The sequence below is a fragment of the Polistes dominula genome, unplaced genomic scaffold, assembly GCF_049000335.1.
Source record: "Polistes dominula isolate Pdom_NZ unplaced genomic scaffold, Pdom_raw_medaka contig_77, whole genome shotgun sequence".
Taxonomy (NCBI): domain Eukaryota; kingdom Metazoa; phylum Arthropoda; class Insecta; order Hymenoptera; family Vespidae; genus Polistes; species Polistes dominula.
In genome coordinates, this window is record NW_028301152.1 from 7,088,097 (window position 1) to 7,107,202 (window position 19,106).

Here is a 19,106-nt window from a genome sequence, read left to right on the forward strand (position 1 = left end):
GGTCATTTTGGGATTAAGTTTATCGACTGCCAAAACGTATTAATTGTATTTTTAGTTGATCAAACAAATATTTTTTCTCTAATTTGTATATGGTGGTATATTAAAAATAGGTCAGATGTTTTATTGTATAAATTATGTCTCAATTATATCTATAATTATTTATATTATATTATTAATTGTAATTAGGGAACTTGAAAGTTCATTGCCGCAAATAATCCTGCCAGTGTTTTCGTTCCTGAACGCAATCCCTTTATTCGTGATCTTCGTACCCTATTTCTTTAACATCCCTCCTAATCTTGTCCTCCTATCTATGTCTTGGTCTACCCAGTAACCTTTTTTCGTTCGATATACAGATCTGTATTTTATGTTCTGTTTGTTTTTTTTCCAAATGCTTTACATGGCCTGCCCATTTTAATCGGTGTAATTTTACGTCGTTAATAATGTCCGGTTTTTTATACAATCGGTTATGTATAATTATTTAAATATATAAAATAAAGTTTAATATAAATAAAAAAGAAAATATGTTGAAATTTTGCTAGAAAGTGATTTTGAACAAAAATTGCTTCCCAATTAATGTGCCCCTTTAAGAAAGTTTAAGTGTACTGTAAATATTTTCATTTACATAAAAAATGAGGAAAATTTTTTACTAAATAAATTAACTTTTTAATAAAATAAATTAATTATTAAAAATAAAAATTTTTTAATAAATCAGTTAATCAATAAATTATCTATATAAATGAGATAAATATTTTTTGTTCATTTGTTGATATTTATCTTGAAAACGAAGTTAATCACGAAATGTTAAAAAATTGATCTTATGAATTATTTTAGATAAAAATTATTCATATTATAAAATAAATTATAAAATGATTTGTTTGAATTTTTTTTAACTTAATCTACTTTAAAAATTATGAAAACGATTGTCAGTAATTATCGGCACATTTAGAATTCGATGAATGTTGAAATTACAGTGGAATACATTTAAATAACAATAAAAATTAGAAGACTTGTAAACGTTTTGCAAAATCGATTTAGTTTGATTCTGAATTTAAAGTTAATTTCCGTTTGCCCAATCAATAGTTAAACTACGCTCATTTAGCAAGCAAAAGTTTACAAGGATCGTTCGAAGCTTAACGTAGATATAAGCAACTTTGTTTATAGGTTCTGATCTCATATATGTCATTTTGAAACTTAATTTAATCAAATCTCAGAGTGCGTATATAATATGTTTAAGAGGATTCTTTCCATATACTTTTTGCATGTTAGGAAAAATCTACAAAAAAATATCTGAAAAACAATTCTGAGAAATTTGTTTGCACCAGATCCCTTTAACGGATATCAAATATGTCGCTTTAAAACTAAGAGAATCAAATTTCAATGAATAAACGCTAATGAAAATTCCTTACATGTTGTTTTCTTTGTCTTGAGAAAATATCTACTTAAAAATATATGAAAATAATTCTAAGAAATTTTTCTGCGTACATATTCATAGCTGATGTTGCATATGTACAATCATTTTTATTATTTCATTAGAAAAATAAGAAAATTCAATGCAAATTTTTTTATTTTAAATTAAGAATCGACCATTTGATTATTCGTTTTACGTTCATACGTAAGAAAACAATTCAAAACAATTTTCTTTTTACTTCAATTTTTAAAGCGAACATAACCTATGTTACGCGTTGAGACTTACAATTAATTAAATTACATTTTTGTAAGTTTAACATTTAAAAAAAATTTTTTTATTTTAATTTTTCATTTTAAGATAAGTCTGTTTGAAAATATGTAGGAAATAATTGATAAAAGTTATAATTTATTAATAATTGTCAATTTGTGACTACTCAATTACGATGAGAGACAATCTGTAAATACAAATTGTAAATACAATAAGTAAATATATAATGCAGATATATATAAAAGAGTTTACCACTGCCGATTATCATTTTTTATTCAATTTTCTACTATTCCCAACAGACATTTTATTTCCTATCGTTTGCGTTATGAATTCTATAACACGTACGGAACAGCAATAGCATAAAGAAACGCTCGGTTTGAAAATACAAACAGGTTAGATACGATTAAATAGATAGAGAAAAAATTCAATTTATTTATTAATATTTTAGGTATAGGAAAAAATAAAAAATGTTATGAATAAAAAAATACACACTAGTTCATATGTCAGATAATACTAATGATAAAAGATAATAGATTGTAATATTAAAAGTATCACGAATAATTAAATTACCAGTTTTGAATTCTTCAATTAAAATTTTTGCATAAAATATTATTTTTTTCATTTAACTTCACAGTAACTACAATAATAAGTGTTATCAGATTATTTATATAATAATTTTAATAGTAATGAATTAATGTAAATGACTTTAATAATTAGTTAATATAGTATCAAATTATTGCACTAGAATTTGCATGCAATTGTGAAAGATATGTTTTGTTTGAATTAATACAGTTCATTTAAGAATGTAATGTGTATATGTTTTATGCAAAATAAAATTACATAAATATACATGCTTATACATACATTGTATTAGATTTGTATTAAAAAATAGTATTGATATATTCTTATAATATTATATATATACATTTTTATTACTTTATTAATTTTGCACTTTAAAGTGTTTTTTTATGTAACTTTTTCATTCCCACTAAATCTTCTTTTGTTATTTCCTTATGTTATTCTAGGTATTGCAGAATTCGACTTAAAATCGCAGCACTTTTCTTATGACTTATTTTCTTTATTTTCTTAAGTGCTTTTCCCATTTTCTTATGGTAGATTTTTCTACAATTTAATCGACAGCAACTGATTTTACGAAGCCGGTTGTTGAATTTATTCTTCGTATTGCATCTACTTTTTGTTCTATCGAAAGTACAACTCTTTATCTCTTGGAATTCATTTCTGTATTCGAAATAATATTTCAATAACAGTAGATACTGCCAGCGGTAATAGAAAGAAAAAGAATATTGAGAACAAAATTGAAATCAACATGAATACATATACACCAATAAAAGCTACAAATTTATATACAATTTTCATACATACATATATCATACTATAAATCTAATTATGTAATTATGAATTACTTAATATGTATGTACTACACCTTTAATAAATTGGTAATTACTTTTAACTAAGGGTACTCCTTTTTGTAATAAAATTGTAAATATTTTATCAAAAATTAATTAACATTTGATAATTTTTAAAATAAAATATTTATGTAGAAAATTTTAATTTTTAAAAGAATAAATTGAATTAGCGAAAGGTGTTTTTGTCTTGTAAAATGATTAATTTTATTTGCAAAAGTATACTTTAGGAGTAAAAAGTCTATTTTATCAAATATGCATTCCATAAGAAAATTGATCAGAAAATGATTCATATTTTATTTCGAATAATTGATAAAGATAACCACAGCTTATAATCTTACAATTATTTTCTCAAATAATATAAATTGTTTTAGATAAACTTGTAATAAATTTTATTTGAAATAATATCAAATGTATAAGTCTAATCATAAAATAGATATATGATAAAGTAACATTGTAAAAGACAAATTTCCTAGAGAAATAAAAAATGAATGATCGTAAGGTATTGAAGTGTAAATGTGAGAACTTTGACAGGTTGGAATTGAACAAAGTATAGAAAAAGGGTGCGTCGAAAGTACGGTGAGATTTAGCCGGTGGGGTTTCCTACCTTTCAATGGAAGGGTGGACAACATCAGACGCATGCGTTCTTCCATTTTACTCGTCAACTACGTACACAATTGCGCCAACCTTACATACGAGTAACTGTAATATATATAAGTGTGCGTAATATTTTTTTTATCCAAATATTTTTGTATGTAAAACATGTGCATTAAAATATCAGTCTGAGGAAATGTGATTTCTATAGATTGCATTTGTATTTGGTATTAGTGTTGATGTTGATGTTCGATATTGGTGTTGGTGATAGTCGTGGTAATGGTTCTAGGTATATACGATGGTAGTGGTAGTGGTGGTGGTGGAGGTGGAACGATCTCGTCGACTTCGAGGGGCAATTCAGATCCCCGTGGTATCTTTCGCCCTCGTCAGCTCTCAGTTAGTAATGCGCGCGCGTTCCGAGCGCATCTCGATCCATTATTAAAATAATTTTGATCGATATCTTAGGATGCTTACTACTAGATCCTTTTATTTTCTCTTAGAATTCTAATACGAAATTTGTTTGAACAATCAAATTGACAATCCCATTTAATGATCATACGATGAAAACATAATACAAAATGTATTTACATTGTAATCATTATTAAAATACATAACAAAATAATATTTAAACTTTGAATTATTATTCGTTTAATTTTATTTCTATGTTTTTTGTTTGTTAAATTGCATTGGAGTTTATTTTTCGCATGAAAATAAATAGTAGAAATGAGAAGAGTACGACAAACTGTGAGTATTGGAAATTTGTGTTAATAAGGGATAAATACATCGAAAATTATCTTGGTAGTGTTTGTGCTTATGTTTGTGCTTGTGTTTGTGATGTCTATGGTTGAGATGCGTCCTCCTCGTCAGCTGCGAAGCACGTGACGACGAGGAGTGAATTCTATCTCATAAAGCGTGGGTGGGCATCGAGAATATATAGGATTAATGAGAAAAGGAAGGAGAACGATTAGAATTGAGAAAATCTGTGATCCATCTAGACAACTGTTTAAATCGTTCTCTATTTGTGAATGATGCCACGAATATTCGGTTACGATAAAGGGGAGAAGGGAAAAAGAAGAAAGTGGGATTGTTCGACGGGAGTAGAATACACGCGATCGCTCGATCAAACTCGGTGGGGTTATTGTAAGAAAATAAGATAAATATATCTACAAGAAAAAAGAAAATAAATCGATCAATCAAAGAGAGAAATCTTTGTTGATACAGCAGATATGGCAGTGAATTCGTTTACACGAAAATTCATTGGCAGTCTTGATTCTTTTCTTTTTATAATACTTTACACAACATTGATTTTAACTGCCCTTGACACGTTTGGTGATGCTTCTTCTTCTACTACTGTTGCTGTAAATGAAAGAACAATAATACAAAACTCGAAGGAGTGTTTTGGTGTTCGAAAACAATCGAAGGGTGAAGTGAAACTCGCCGTGATAGCTCCTGGTGATCCGCATCACGAACAAAGTTTGCCTCGGGTATTACCCGCTGTACTTTTGGCTGTGAAAGCTGTTAGCTCGGCAAAAGGGCCCCTACCAGGATGGAACATAAAGGTCGATCATCGAGATTCGCGTTGTTCCAGCACTTACGGACCATTGGCTGCCTTCGAGTTTTACATCAATCAGACAGCAGGTCTCGTTCAGATCGTCCACTTTCTTCTTATCCTTTATCTTCGTCCTTTCGTCATTTTATTTTCTATTTCTTTTTTTTTTCGTCTTTATCGCGTCTTGATCTTATCAAGGCGTAACTCGTTTTAGTAAATTATCATCAAACTGTAAAGAAGTTGCTTTCGTAGCGTAAAAGTCACTCTCTCTCTCTCTCACTCTCTCTCTCTCTTTCTCTCTCATTATTCTAATCTTATTTTCTTCCCAGAGTTTTCCTGTAATCATTGACTATGTTCATTGGATGCTTGTCACCCGTCACTATAAGTTTCTTCAACATAGATATATCAACAAGAAATGCATGGAATAATTTCGTAGAAATTCTTTTTTCGTATTTACATAAGTAGATATGTAGGTAATCCTTACGGTATAATATCATTCGTAACATAGCGTATAAAAAATGTTAGAGTGTTTTGGACGGACACGTATGGAAAAGAAGTTTAATGAAAAAAAACTGTGGTACTTGGGGTATCCTCTACATTTCCCTTTGAAAGTAGTGCAATTTCACGTGGTTATCAGGACGAACGCGTAGGTAGTTGAGGTGTATATATATATATATAGGATTCCGTGTATGTATTACATATGTATCTGTGCATGTATGTATGTATATTTAATATAGGTATATCTATATGATACATTCATAGGTTGACTCGTTTTAACCGGGTGTATATCGCGATGAAAATAACGTTTATTGTCGGCGATCTCGTTTGCCCGATGATTCGGTGCAGTAACCCCAAGAGAGATCGTTAGATATACTACCGAGCTGATCGTGTTGCAGTAAAAGAGTTGAGGAGGGGGGTGGCAGGGAGAATATACCGTGCTTTCGGACCCCGATGTCAATTAATTCGTGCCGACTGATGTGCATTGTCTGCCTTTTTACTTTATTTCTTCCTAAGAAGTGCAATTAGGTGGAGAAAGATAAAGAAAAATAAATAAAGGGGAACAGGGAAAGAGGAAGGTTAACAAAAAAAAAATGAAGAGAGAGAGAGAGAGAGAGAGAGAGAGAGAGAAAATAAATGTAAAAGAAAAAATCAAGAAAAAGATGAAGAATATGATGATCCAAAGGCAGACGAAGATGAGTCCGTTGCGTTTTAATTGCTCCTCGTTCCGCGTTTTAAAGCCGTGCCACGCGTAGCAAACTCCGGCCCTATTTTTATAAAGAACTGACGTCATTATAAGTCCATTTCATCGGTGGGTTCGCAGCTGCAGACTGTCTCTTTCGAGTGTAAGTAAATTCGTAAGCAACAATGAGAAAGAAGAGGAATCGGTCAAAGAGTACGTAACTCTACAAGATGGTTGTCCGGTCAATCAACCAAAGCCGAGTTTACTCTGACATGAGAGAGTCTGGATAACTTCGGTTGACCAGTTGCGCTTGGCTATTCAGTATATATTTGCTTGGTTATCTAATTCGCGACGACGACTACCATTTTCTTTCTTATTATCGGCACTCAAATTCCTTCTCTTAATTACGCTTAATTATTTCGATCCCTTGAAATGCCCCCTTTGGTATATGCGATGAAGTAAAGGTCTCAGTACTTCTTCTTCTTCTTCTCCTTCCCTCTTTTCTTCTTTTCTCCTTCTCATCCTTTTTCTGTTTCGCTTTCCCCTCTGTTCCTCCTCACATCCCTACCGGAGTCAATTGAACTCTCACCCTTTTACATTCGTCTTCTAGTTCGAGGGTGCCTTCTCGTTTATCTCTCCTCGTTGTCTTCAAACTTTAACGAAAAATTCTCTCCGTTCTTCGATTTACTTAACGATTTTTCTCAACTATAGTGATTTTTTTATCAACAAAAAAAAATTTCATATTTTCTCACTTGGGAAATACTGATGAAAAATATGTATAGAGAATAACCTGCAGTTTAAGTGTATATATGAAAATATATAATATATGGTGTCACAAAAATCTTTGATTTAAGAAAAGTTCATTCTAATAAATTAAACTATTTATATTATTACACAATTTCTAAGGATTCTATACAAGTTAATAATAATTTTGTTAACGATAAGATAATTTAATTTATTTACAATATAATATTGGTCTTTCTTTCTAAAAATTGTTTTTAAATTTCTTCTTGAAATTTTCAAATGAAAACTCTATTTTGGTTTTTCTTCATTTTACTTTGCAATAATTATGGTTATAAAGATTATCTTATTTATTATTTTAGCTAGTAGCAAATTATTGAATTATTAAATAACTTTTATTAAAAGTCGATCATTTGACGTTGGTTGAAATAAGCTTTTGATAGATTTAGTATTAAATTAATCCTATAATAAGAAATCCACAATTAATATTTTATTATTTACTAATTGTTCTACTTATTATTTAATCCAATACTAAAATTAATTAATATTTGTATTCAATTATAAAAAATTCAAATTTTAATAAAGATCTGCCATTTTTACGGCTACGATATAAATACATCTAAAAGGATTTTAAGTCTAGTATTAAAATAATTTTATAAAAGGAGTCCATGTGCTTTCAATGTGATAGTCATTGTATGGAAATATGAAAAGATGATGAATCAATTAATTTTAATTAAGGATTTCTATTGTTAGAAATAATCTTCTTTATCACCTCTTTTAGGTTGATCTATGATTTTTGATATACCTCATATGTATATAGGATATACTACATATGTATAGGGTACACTATATATATATATAGAATCGAATTTGTAGATATAGTTCGAAGGGTGCACGGATTGAATAACGATTTTGTTCGATTTGCTGGTATAAATTGACGGTACGGTATCTAAAGAAAAAGAGAGAATGGAAAGTAGCAAACTGCAAACGAACTGACTAATCTGCGTGGGCATATTGATGAATCGATATTACAAAATTAAAATGTATGATGTCCCGATTTTTTCGGAAAATAAAACAAAAAAAAAGAAACCACAAAAAAAGGAAATTTTTCAAACTATCTGACAATCAATATCGTATTCGTAGAATAATATGTTTTTTGTGTATGTATATGTACATGCATTTTTTGTTTTGTCAGAATTGATGGAGACAGAAAATTCATCGACAGTATGTACAGTAACTCAAGAAAATATTATAACACAATGGACTAACTTTTTGACTTCATATTAGGGTTGTTTATAAAATGAACACTCTGGTTATTGTTTTTAGCAATAGATCATATACATTTAAAAATTATTTTTTTTCAAATTTCTAACATAGATTTATTATTACAATTGTAGCTTCAGTTAAGTAAACAGAAGTTTAATTTTAAATACAAAGTAATTTTAATCGGAAGGAAACCTGATTTTTCTTAGGGATTATTCAGAACATGCTATATGACCCTTAACAAAGTTTTGTCTTATTGATCAATCAAATAATTACTGAATAAACAATTGAGTTATGAAACCATAACACAGTGCTACTATATCGTTTGTTTGATATCTCATATTGTTTTAAACAACACATGTAATTTTTGAACGAAGAAAGATGATATGAGCTTGAAACAAGCTATAATGAGATTGTGCTGGAAGAAGGTATACGTGAGAAAAATGTATTATCCTTATCCCAACCAAAAGGTTGTTTTTCGTAAAGAAGGGTTGGTTAGTGTAGGTTACATGCTATACACGTATGAGAAGCTTTAGACATGCAATATTTTATGGTATATGTTCCCTCTACGACATTGTGCGATAGTTTATTGTTCTTTCCCCGAAAAAAAACCAGACAGAGAGCACAAAATAAAAAGGAAAGAACAGGTGAGAAGGAGGTGAAAAGATAAAAGTATCATAGATTCCAAAGTAAATGTAAAATGATGAGGTCTCCTGCAAATAATAGAATAAATATGGTCGGTTATGTTAATGGAAGATATTATGTTTATCTTAAACCTAAAAATTTATATATATATAATATAAATAATATAATACTAGTATAATATAATATATAATAAATTACTTTAAATATAAAATATAATATATTAAACATTATATATATATATATATATATATATATATTGTAATATAATGTTTAATTGTTAAATGAAACAATGCAATAATACTGAATACAGAATTTTAATGTAAGATCTAAAATCAATTATTTGACCAGTCATAATATAATACATTTAGTTTTAGGGAGGTTGGTTAGAAATAAAAATAATTTACAGAGAAAGAGAGGAAAGTTTTCTTGATAAAGCTAGTTTATAAATCTTGATTACATGTAATGAAAGATAGGTAAGAAGAGTTAGCAAGTAGGGTCGTTCTATCTGGACAAAATGTGATTGGTTATAAGAGGGGTTGTTGAGTTATACCTATTTGTTCTTGTATCACCGGGGCCAAATAGCTTGACGTACATTAATCGAGCATAAACCACTTTGTGCCGAAATACCTAGCCGCAATGATGTCACTGAAGCCAATACGAGCTTCGTTGTGGATCACATAGAACGATCGATGAAGATAGAAACGAGCTTAATTGGATACATTTCAAAGACCTTATTGCACTGTTTCCACACCTTATATAAAATATTATAAACCGTCTAGATAATATTTTCAACGTTGGCAGCGAAACGCGATACAAAGACCTTGATTTTAATTAGGAAGAAAAAAATAATAAGAAAAGAAATACGAAGATACTTAATTAAGAAGTTTTCCTTAACGTTGGCGTGCTTAACTTTCTTTTACAATTTATTATATGATTTCCTTATCTTTGGAAGACTTTCTGCATATTGCTTTTATCTACCTGAATATTATACTGGGTGTACTTTCAAATGTGATTTATTAAACCATTTTGAATCACAATATTTATATTAATATAGATAAGTTTCGTTTTTGAACGGTTGTAGTATAATAGTTGTTGGGGTTCACTTAAAATATGTAATGTAAGGTTTCATTACTATAATTCATGTTTTAAAATAATTAATAGGTTCATAGAAATAAGGGTCTAGTTCTGAATAATTACAGTATAATAGCTGTTGGAGTTAGAAGAAAATAGATAATGTGTAAGATTCCACCACCAGAACTTACATTTTAAGACAAGAAAACCTCTAAAATCCAATTCACGTTTTTACATTTCAACACTCTAGTGTTCTTGATATCGAAGTGAATGATAGTTGGTATTACTTTTTACTTCAAGGGATTATTGCACTAATGTATGAATTGTGCGTATATAGTTCAAAAGTTCAAGAGTTCATTATGATCATTCCATATACAGTGTCCGGTGTCCAAAATACGTTTGATTAATGCCTCTCTCGTTTCAATTTTTCTTTTGTAAACCAGATTCTTCATTAAATACTATAGACAATAATTTCGGAGGATTAGATTTATGGATTTAGTCGTAATAAATAAAGCTTAGAATAAAGTGAAACAGTAAATAGGGCTGCGTGTGATAGCTTTTAGTGTTTGTTCTCGTACGCAATAAAAGTGTGAGTAAATATGAAGCCAGAATCATCAAACCTATTTCAGAAACCATACTCCAAAATGTACTCTTTAATTTATAATTAAAGAATAAACAATTTCTGTCTGTAATTAATAAAATAGTAGACTCAGAATATATGGATCACTGTAATAGGATCAAAATAATACTAGGTCTTGTATAAAACAAGTATTAATTATGTGATACAATTTTATTCAATATGACTTTAGAAATCATATCCCAAATCTTTCATTTCTTATTGACGGGTTTACAATTTCGTGTGTGTAAATAATAATTTAACGAAATTATGAGCTCAGTATATGCGGATTACTAAAACTGAGTTAAAACTACACTAGTACTTGTGTATACCAAGAAAAACTATTCTATACTCGTATTATTAAATATTACTTTAGAATTTCTTTTTATCTTATGTACAATAATCGAAAATTGCTACATAATTTTTTATTACCCTAAATTAATGACCTTTTTTTGTTTATCGTATCATTCACTTCTATCCTATTTTCAATTTCGAATCCAAAAATGATTCGAATGTTTGTTTTAATTTTTCAAAAGAAAGAGAGAGAGAAAGCATTCTTTAAAGCAAACAGGCACGAACTATAATCTAGTCATTCTCGAATTCTTGATGAGTTAGTTTTTAACAAAAACAGATGCCTTTTTGGGTCCTGTTTGCGATTATGTAATCGCACCGGTTGCAAGATACGCTGGCGTATGGGGGATTCCCGTGCTAACGGCAGGTGCTCAGGCCGAGGCCTTTCGTCACAAGGACGAACATTATCCGACCTTGACCAGAATGATGGGCAGCCATCGTTTGGTCGGTGAAGCACTAAGACACATTCTTCAACGATTTGGTTGGAAAATTGCTGGATTGTTATATCATAATCATGCAATGGCAAGCAGTCGTGGTAACTCCGAGTGCCATTTCACATTGGGTGCTGTCTTTACTGCTTTAAATCAAACACCAGCTCACAGAAGTTTCAATCAGGAAAAAACTAATGCTGAGGACTACAGGAATCTTCTTCTTTTCGTGTCCAAATCTGCCAGGAGTAAGTGTTCCTCGTACCGTTCCTTTTCATTTCTTTTCATTTCTTCTTTATTCACATACTCAGCTTTGCTTTTTTCCCTTTCTTGCGGTTTTCCTTCACTTCAACATTATTTTACTTACATTTCGCCTTGGTTTACTCACCACGGGATATATTTATTTTCCCGAAGCTTTCGTAAAATGAATGCAGTTTATGCTAGCGTAAGGTGTTCTTTATGCACGTTTCTTTATTATTAAACAGCTAACTCGCTTTACCTTGTGAGTTACTTTCGATGGGAACGGTATCTCTACCACAAAGGGAAGCTAGAATTTAAGCCATCTGTGTAGTTTCAAAACATGAGAGAGGGATCTTAGGTTTTCTCAATTTTCTATTGAATCACAGGGATGAAACTTTTTCTTTTTAGATTTTTTTAGTTTTTTTTTCTATCCACATAAAATTTGTTTGTTTTCTTACTTTATCTTTAGTACCAACATCGCACAATGTTTTGATCAAGTATTTGCAATTAAAATTAACTAATGCAATTTGTAAAAAGGTTTAATCTAAAATACTTTCCTCAACTATAATTTGTATTTAATTTTATTACATTTTACTTTCAATTTTATGAAGTCTCTGAACATGTTAAAAACAATATCAAATTTTTAGCTATCAATATGACAAAGTTTTATATTTTTTAGAATTATATAAAAATCTTTAATTCAATTGAAGTTAATAAACGTTTCTAATGAATAACAATTTCCATTATTTTATGTTTATTTTGAAGAAAATTTAAGAAAATTAATTTATTTCGAATGTAGGTTTAATATGTCTAGAAGTAGTGCATAAAAATGATAAAGATATTTATGAAGTTTATTTTTTATTTTATTAAAATAATTCATAAATTTTAAAGTTGATACAGTGTTAACTTTTTATTAGTATCTAGGAAAACATTTACCTAATGTAAAATTTATAATGCAATTTATATTAACATAATTATATTACACGGAGTATTACTTATAGTTGATAAACTAACTTTTGAGATATAACCTAATTGTAATATTTTTTTCCTGAGAAAGTAAAATAAGTTCTTTAAAGTAAATATAGATATACTAGTATAGAATACGTGACTCTTTAAGGGTATATAACATTTTAAACATTTTTTTATGGGTTAATGAGTTAAACTAAACTTACAATTATGAAATTAAAAAAAGACAAATATTTTCTTTTTTATTGTACGCATTTTAAATAAAATAAATACTAATATGAAATTTAGTGTTAAATTTCATGATCCAATTTTACCAATTAATGTTCATGAAAGGTTAAAGGTGAATATGAAATAATCCGTTGATTTTTCTATTAAACTTTTACCCTTCAATTTTATCAATAAATGGACATATTCATTAAAAGTTATAAACTGATATGGAATACTACATTGATTTTCATTATAAACTTTACTTTTTTCAATTTTATTATTAGATGGATGATATATTTTTTCAAAATTCTATATAATATTAAGAATTATGCTATATATTTAGTTACTAATATTTCACAATCTAAATTTGGTCTATTAAAAACTTGAAATTATAAATTTTCATCGATGAAACGAAACACTCTGCATCGTTTTGAAAAGTTGGTTTCTGATCGGGACCGATATGACATCAACAATCATAAAATGCCTTTACGATTTACGTACGAGTAAATGTTTATAAAACGTACGGTGACTTGTCTAACTATTACGTCAGAATTCATCTTGATGTATGATATATGATAGCGAGATATCGATTTTTCTTATTTCATTATACTTTTAAATTGTTTTTTGTTTCTTTCGAAAATCGATCAAGAAAAACATTAAAAAAAAAAAAAAAAAATTAAAAAATTTCTCTCGTTGATATAAAATTTATCAATAAATTCTAATGATGCTAATCGCTCGTTAACCCAACTTTTGTTTCAGTTGTAGTCATGTGCGCAAACTCAACCACCATCCGAGAAATCCTACTAGCTGCCGAGGAACTAGGAATGGTTGATTCAGGAGAATACGTATTTTTCTCTATAGAACTTTCATCTAGGTAAGTTGATGTAAACTTTGTCCAAGATAATAATGAAAAGTAATATTTTTTTTTGTTCTTCTTTATGGTATTCAATATAAATGAATTTATAAGATCTCTTAGTTATTAAATTGTTTTGTGCATTTTACTTCTTTTCAACGAGGACAAAGTAATAACGTGAACAAGCTATTTTCCATGCTTTTTCATTTTCAGCCCAGTATATTACGTGGTATTTTATAACTCTTGGCATATTTGTCATTTTACGAGCTTTTAAAAAAAGAAAAAAGGTTAAAGATTCAGAACGTTGGATGATAATGGCCGTTTCGAATCATACAAGCTTGTTATTATATGATCCTTTGCTATCCTGTGTCATTTTACGATCGATTCTCGATACTTCATAGAGTTTTCTTATCGAAGTTGTCTGTTAGTATTAGTTAGAACGTTCTGTTAATTCCCATAATATATGATATTTTTCTTATCGAGAAAAGAAAAATGTATAATGACTTCCAAAAATATTTGGATTCTACTCTATAAACAGCTTTATAACTTCATATTTCCGTTTTTTGTTTATAAAACTATCATCTTAAAATTAGTTATTGTTTTTAACATTTATTGATCTTTATAATTCTAATAATTATTTCATAAATATATATGTATTATATAATAAAAATTATTTGGACGAAATAATGATCTATTTTCGGTTCATAAAAATATTAAGGTTATGTTTATATATTACTTTTTACATATAATTTAATATTTATAAAATAATTTTAATATTTCGTTATAAAATCATTTATTTCAGAACGTGTAATTTGTTCGAATTATTATTTATAATTTTTTAAAAATGTTTTTATATTTGATTAAGTTTTTATATTTGCATATTATTTTCGAGTCTTTGTTTTAATTCAGCTATTATCAAAATTTAAATGTTTCAAATTTTCCTATTTATTATAATTCATGATAATAATTTGCGTAGTAAATTCTAACCAGAGTCAAACGATTTACTTCAAAATAATTGAAACCCTATTTAACAGTACTTTGTTTCAACTTTTGGCTTTTCTTCAGTTGTAATAACTTCTATAATAAACAATTACGTTTATTATCACTTAATTTCTTTGATATAATATTCCTTCTGCTTTGCAATCCAACGCTACTTGGTACTTACGTATTAACGCCACCGCAGCAAAATTCCGCTAATGCGCCAATCTACACCTTAAATTGTTGCGACAAATCATAGAATAAAAAACTTTATTTAAAATCAATATACTTTCAAAATCCAAAACATTTTATTTGGGGCCGAAAATGGGCCGATATAGAATTTAACATAGATTCAAAACAGTCTCTATTTTCTTTCACCTGATGCTGTCGCCATAACCCTGATGTAACCCCGACGCAACCCTGACGGTTGTTGTGTGCAAACAACAGGTTGTTGTGTGCGAATAACAAGATTGCTCTTTATTGGCGCATTAGCGGAATTTTTGCTGCTGTGGCGTTAATACGTAAGTGCTCGCTACTTTATTCAAATGATCTATTTCTTAAAAATAGAGTGTTTTATTTTATTTTACAAAAAATACAATATTTTTCTTAAGAACTCATTACTTAATAAAAATTAAATGTTTGTTTCCAAAAAAATGCAAACAGTAATGTTCTTCGTTTTGGCTATGCGAACAATTTCATTCTCAATACAAAGTTGAAGAAACAACATCGATTATTCTTCGATTTTGTATATATGATAAAAAAAATCACTTATTATTATTATTATTAGTATTTTATATTTTTATTTTTGAAGTAAAACTTTTTCTCAACAAGTAAACACGTGACAAATGAAACGGAAATATGATACAAGTTTGATGCTAAAAAAAGGGGTGAGGTATATAAAAGATAGAAGAAAAAAGTAAGATTGAGAATAAGTTTGACATTTTTTCTTTTTTCCTTTCATTTTCTTTATGCGTAAAAAGAGAGAAAGAAAAAAAGATAGAAAGAGATAAGATGGAGAACAAAAAAAAGAAGCTTTAAAAAAACAGGATGAAGAAGAAAGAGTAAAAGAAGGAACATAAGCAATTGTGTTTGCTTCTTCCTTATGCGTAAGAGAAAAAATAAGAGAATGAGAGAGAGAGAGAGAGAAAGAAAGAGAGAAATCAATAGAGAGATAGAGAATGAACCTTCCGTGTATGTTTTCCTTTTGCGTAAGAGAAAAAGAAAGAAAGAAAGAGAGAGAGAGAGAGAGAGAGAGAGAGAGAAAAGGAGAAAGTGAAATAGAGCATAAACTGCTGTTTTTCTTTTCTTTTCAGTTTTCTGGTACGTAAACTAGAGATAAAAAGAGAAAGAGAGACAGAGTATAAAAGTGAGAGTGTGAGTAAGATAAAGCATAAGAAGAGAGAGATACATAATGATAGAAAAAAGAGTGAGACCATGAATAACTTATAAAGTTTTTGTTTTCTCTTTGACTTGAGTTTTGTATAAAAATAGAAAGAAAGAAAAAGAGAGAATTTTTGGTATGAGAGAGAGAGAGAAGAAAAATAGAAAAGTGTTGGTTAGAAGAAGAGAGAAAAAAGAATGGATTGAGAAAGAGGGAGAGAGAGAACAAGAGAAAGAAAGGAGACAAAATGAAAGATACGAAGTGGAATCGAAAAAAAGAGAAATAATAAGAGAAAAAAGTGAAACCCAGAGAGAGGGATAAAACATGAGATGGAAAGCATATAGAAGTAGGAAGAAAAAGATGAAGATGACGAATAATATTTCTTTAGTTTTCTCAGCAATTGTACATAATAGTGCTTATTAACCCTTTGACTTGCACGCCGAAATCATATCTTGTCTAGGATGCTACGACATTATTTTTATTACTCAAAGAATATAATGGAAAAATAATAATAAATTAATGTTGATAAAAAATTGTAATTGTTCAATAGGGCATTTTTTATTTCAAAGTATATTCTATATATCGGTCATATTCAAATACATTAACTTTCAATTTTCATTTAGTTTTTTACAATTGTACATTAATAATTAATTACATTATATGTAAATTGTACATTAATTGTATATTAATTGTACATTAATTTATTATATTATATCATAAAATTGTACATTAATTAATTAGTTTTTTTACAATTGTACATTAATACATGTAATTTACAATTGCTTCGGTCACCAATGACCAACATGGCGTCTCAGGAGAAACCGTGGCCGGTCATATATGATCAACATGGCAGTCAAAGTGTTAAAATATTCAAATAATTGTTAATTAATCAATGCAAGTGTCTATTGTTACCTAAAAACTCGGAATATATGATCGAAGTACCGTCCTCTTCGAAATTCACCTTCAGACTGGCACGTTGTCCTCTATCAAAATTCATATATAGAAAGTTGTTTATATGACTTTCCGAACATTTCGCATGTATACAACGGTAATAATATTCTTAATAAAGAGAATTTAAGATTATAACGTTCTGATTTTGTCTATTTTTTTATTCTAATGTAATTATTTTATGGTTCTTGTTCAGTGATGACTCTGAAAACAAAATATTGCTGTAATATAAGTAAAGTGTATTAATCCTTTGACTGTCACGCCGATATCATACGATGTTTCGTAGCTTCCCCATTTCTTGACTACTAACTATAAGCGTTGTACACATACATATGTGGTTGTGTGCGTCTACATATTACGAATCGTAGACTCATTTTATCTCAATACAGCATATTTAAAAACATAAGGTAGTTCATTACTAGTTAGTCCTATACATAATCAAGTATCTGTTAAATTTAAGTTTAATTATAAAAATGATACAATAAAAATAGAATATCATATAAATAATTTGATTTTTATATTATTAATATATTTAATATTATATTTATATTATTATTGCATATTTGAAACGTATCTTCGTATCTTTTTATAATTTGAAAATTTCGTTGATAAAATAATCACACAAGGAAATAACTAAAAAAATTGGTTTCACTTCTATTGTGTTACATTATCTGATAGTAATTTTATATTTTGATATTTACAGCGACAACAATTCAATAGAACCATGGAGATTGGAAGGTGACACGGATGAGAGGAATGAAAAAGCCAGGAAAGCATATCAAGCACTCTTGACAGTAACAGCACGTACTCCCGATAATCTAGAATATTTAAATTTCTCGCGAGAAGTTAAATCCTTGGCACAAAGCAAATACAACTTTACATTTGGTAATAGTTCTGTTTCCACGTTTGTCACAGCATTTTACGATGCTGTTCTTCTTTACGCTCTTGCACTTAAAGAAAGTCTACCGGAAAAGCCGGGTGAGGTTGATCTTGATGGTGGTAATTTAACAAGAAGAATGTGGGGAAAAAGTTTTAAAGGTGAGTCAATATACTTGTGAGATAGGGGAAAAAAGAGGGCTGAAGTTAGGTTTTTTTTTAAATCAAAACTTTATAAATCATCTTGAGATAAGATATTTCAAGAGAAATATTTTAGAAGATTTTATTGAGTTATACTTAATAAGTAATGTTAGTTAATGTTAATTTTGAATATTTTGCATTTTATTATACTTGAAAATATTTAGTATTTTATGTTTAAGTAAATTAACAGATATTATTATAATTTATATGGAATAAATATTTGACATTTTTTGTTTAAATATTACTAAAAAAATAATGAAGTATTTTTTTACATCTACATATAATAAATAATATTAGCATTTTTTAATTAAAGATGTTTGGTATTTTACAATACATCAAAATGAATAATAGAATTTATTATATTTTTTAAATAAATAATACTACAGAGCATTATTTTTAAATATTTGATATTTTACATACAACTGAAAATAAAAATTAACAATGTATAATATTTTATATTTAAATAAATTTCATAACAATTAACCAATTACTAAAGATATGTTTATCATTTTATATATAAAAGAATAAAATCACAAAGCACATTTTTATTTAAAGCTTTTAGTATTTCATATCGAAATAAATTACATTATAAAGTATTTTTTTTTATTAAAAATTGTTATAATATTTAAAAGTGTAAATAATCTGACATTACTTATCAAACAAATATATTTCAAATTTGATAATTATTATTTTATTTAAATAATTATTTTAGGAATTACCGGAGATGTGAATATCGATGATAACGGCGATAGAATTGCGGATTATTCTCTTTTAGATATGAATCCGGAAACGTCAAAATTCGAGGTAACATATATACATTATTATCTTACTAACATAATGAAGAACAAATTAATTCATCATAATGATCAAATTTCTATGATAGAACGATAAATAAAATCAATGATTTTTGTATTTAAAT

The 19,106-nt window shown here is 28.2% G+C and overlaps 1 protein-coding gene across 1 annotated transcript in view; it reads left to right on the plus strand.

Moving 5' to 3' along the window:
- LOC107068928 (atrial natriuretic peptide receptor 1) overlaps nucleotides 1–19,106 on the plus strand; it is a 70,601-nt gene that overhangs the window by 3,671 nt on the left and 47,824 nt on the right. The window contains 3 exon segments of the mRNA XM_089178213.1: nucleotides 13,710–13,824; nucleotides 17,814–18,148; nucleotides 18,900–18,991. Of these exon segments, the coding sequence (XP_089034339.1) occupies nucleotides 13,710–13,824; nucleotides 17,814–18,148; nucleotides 18,900–18,991 (542 nt within the window).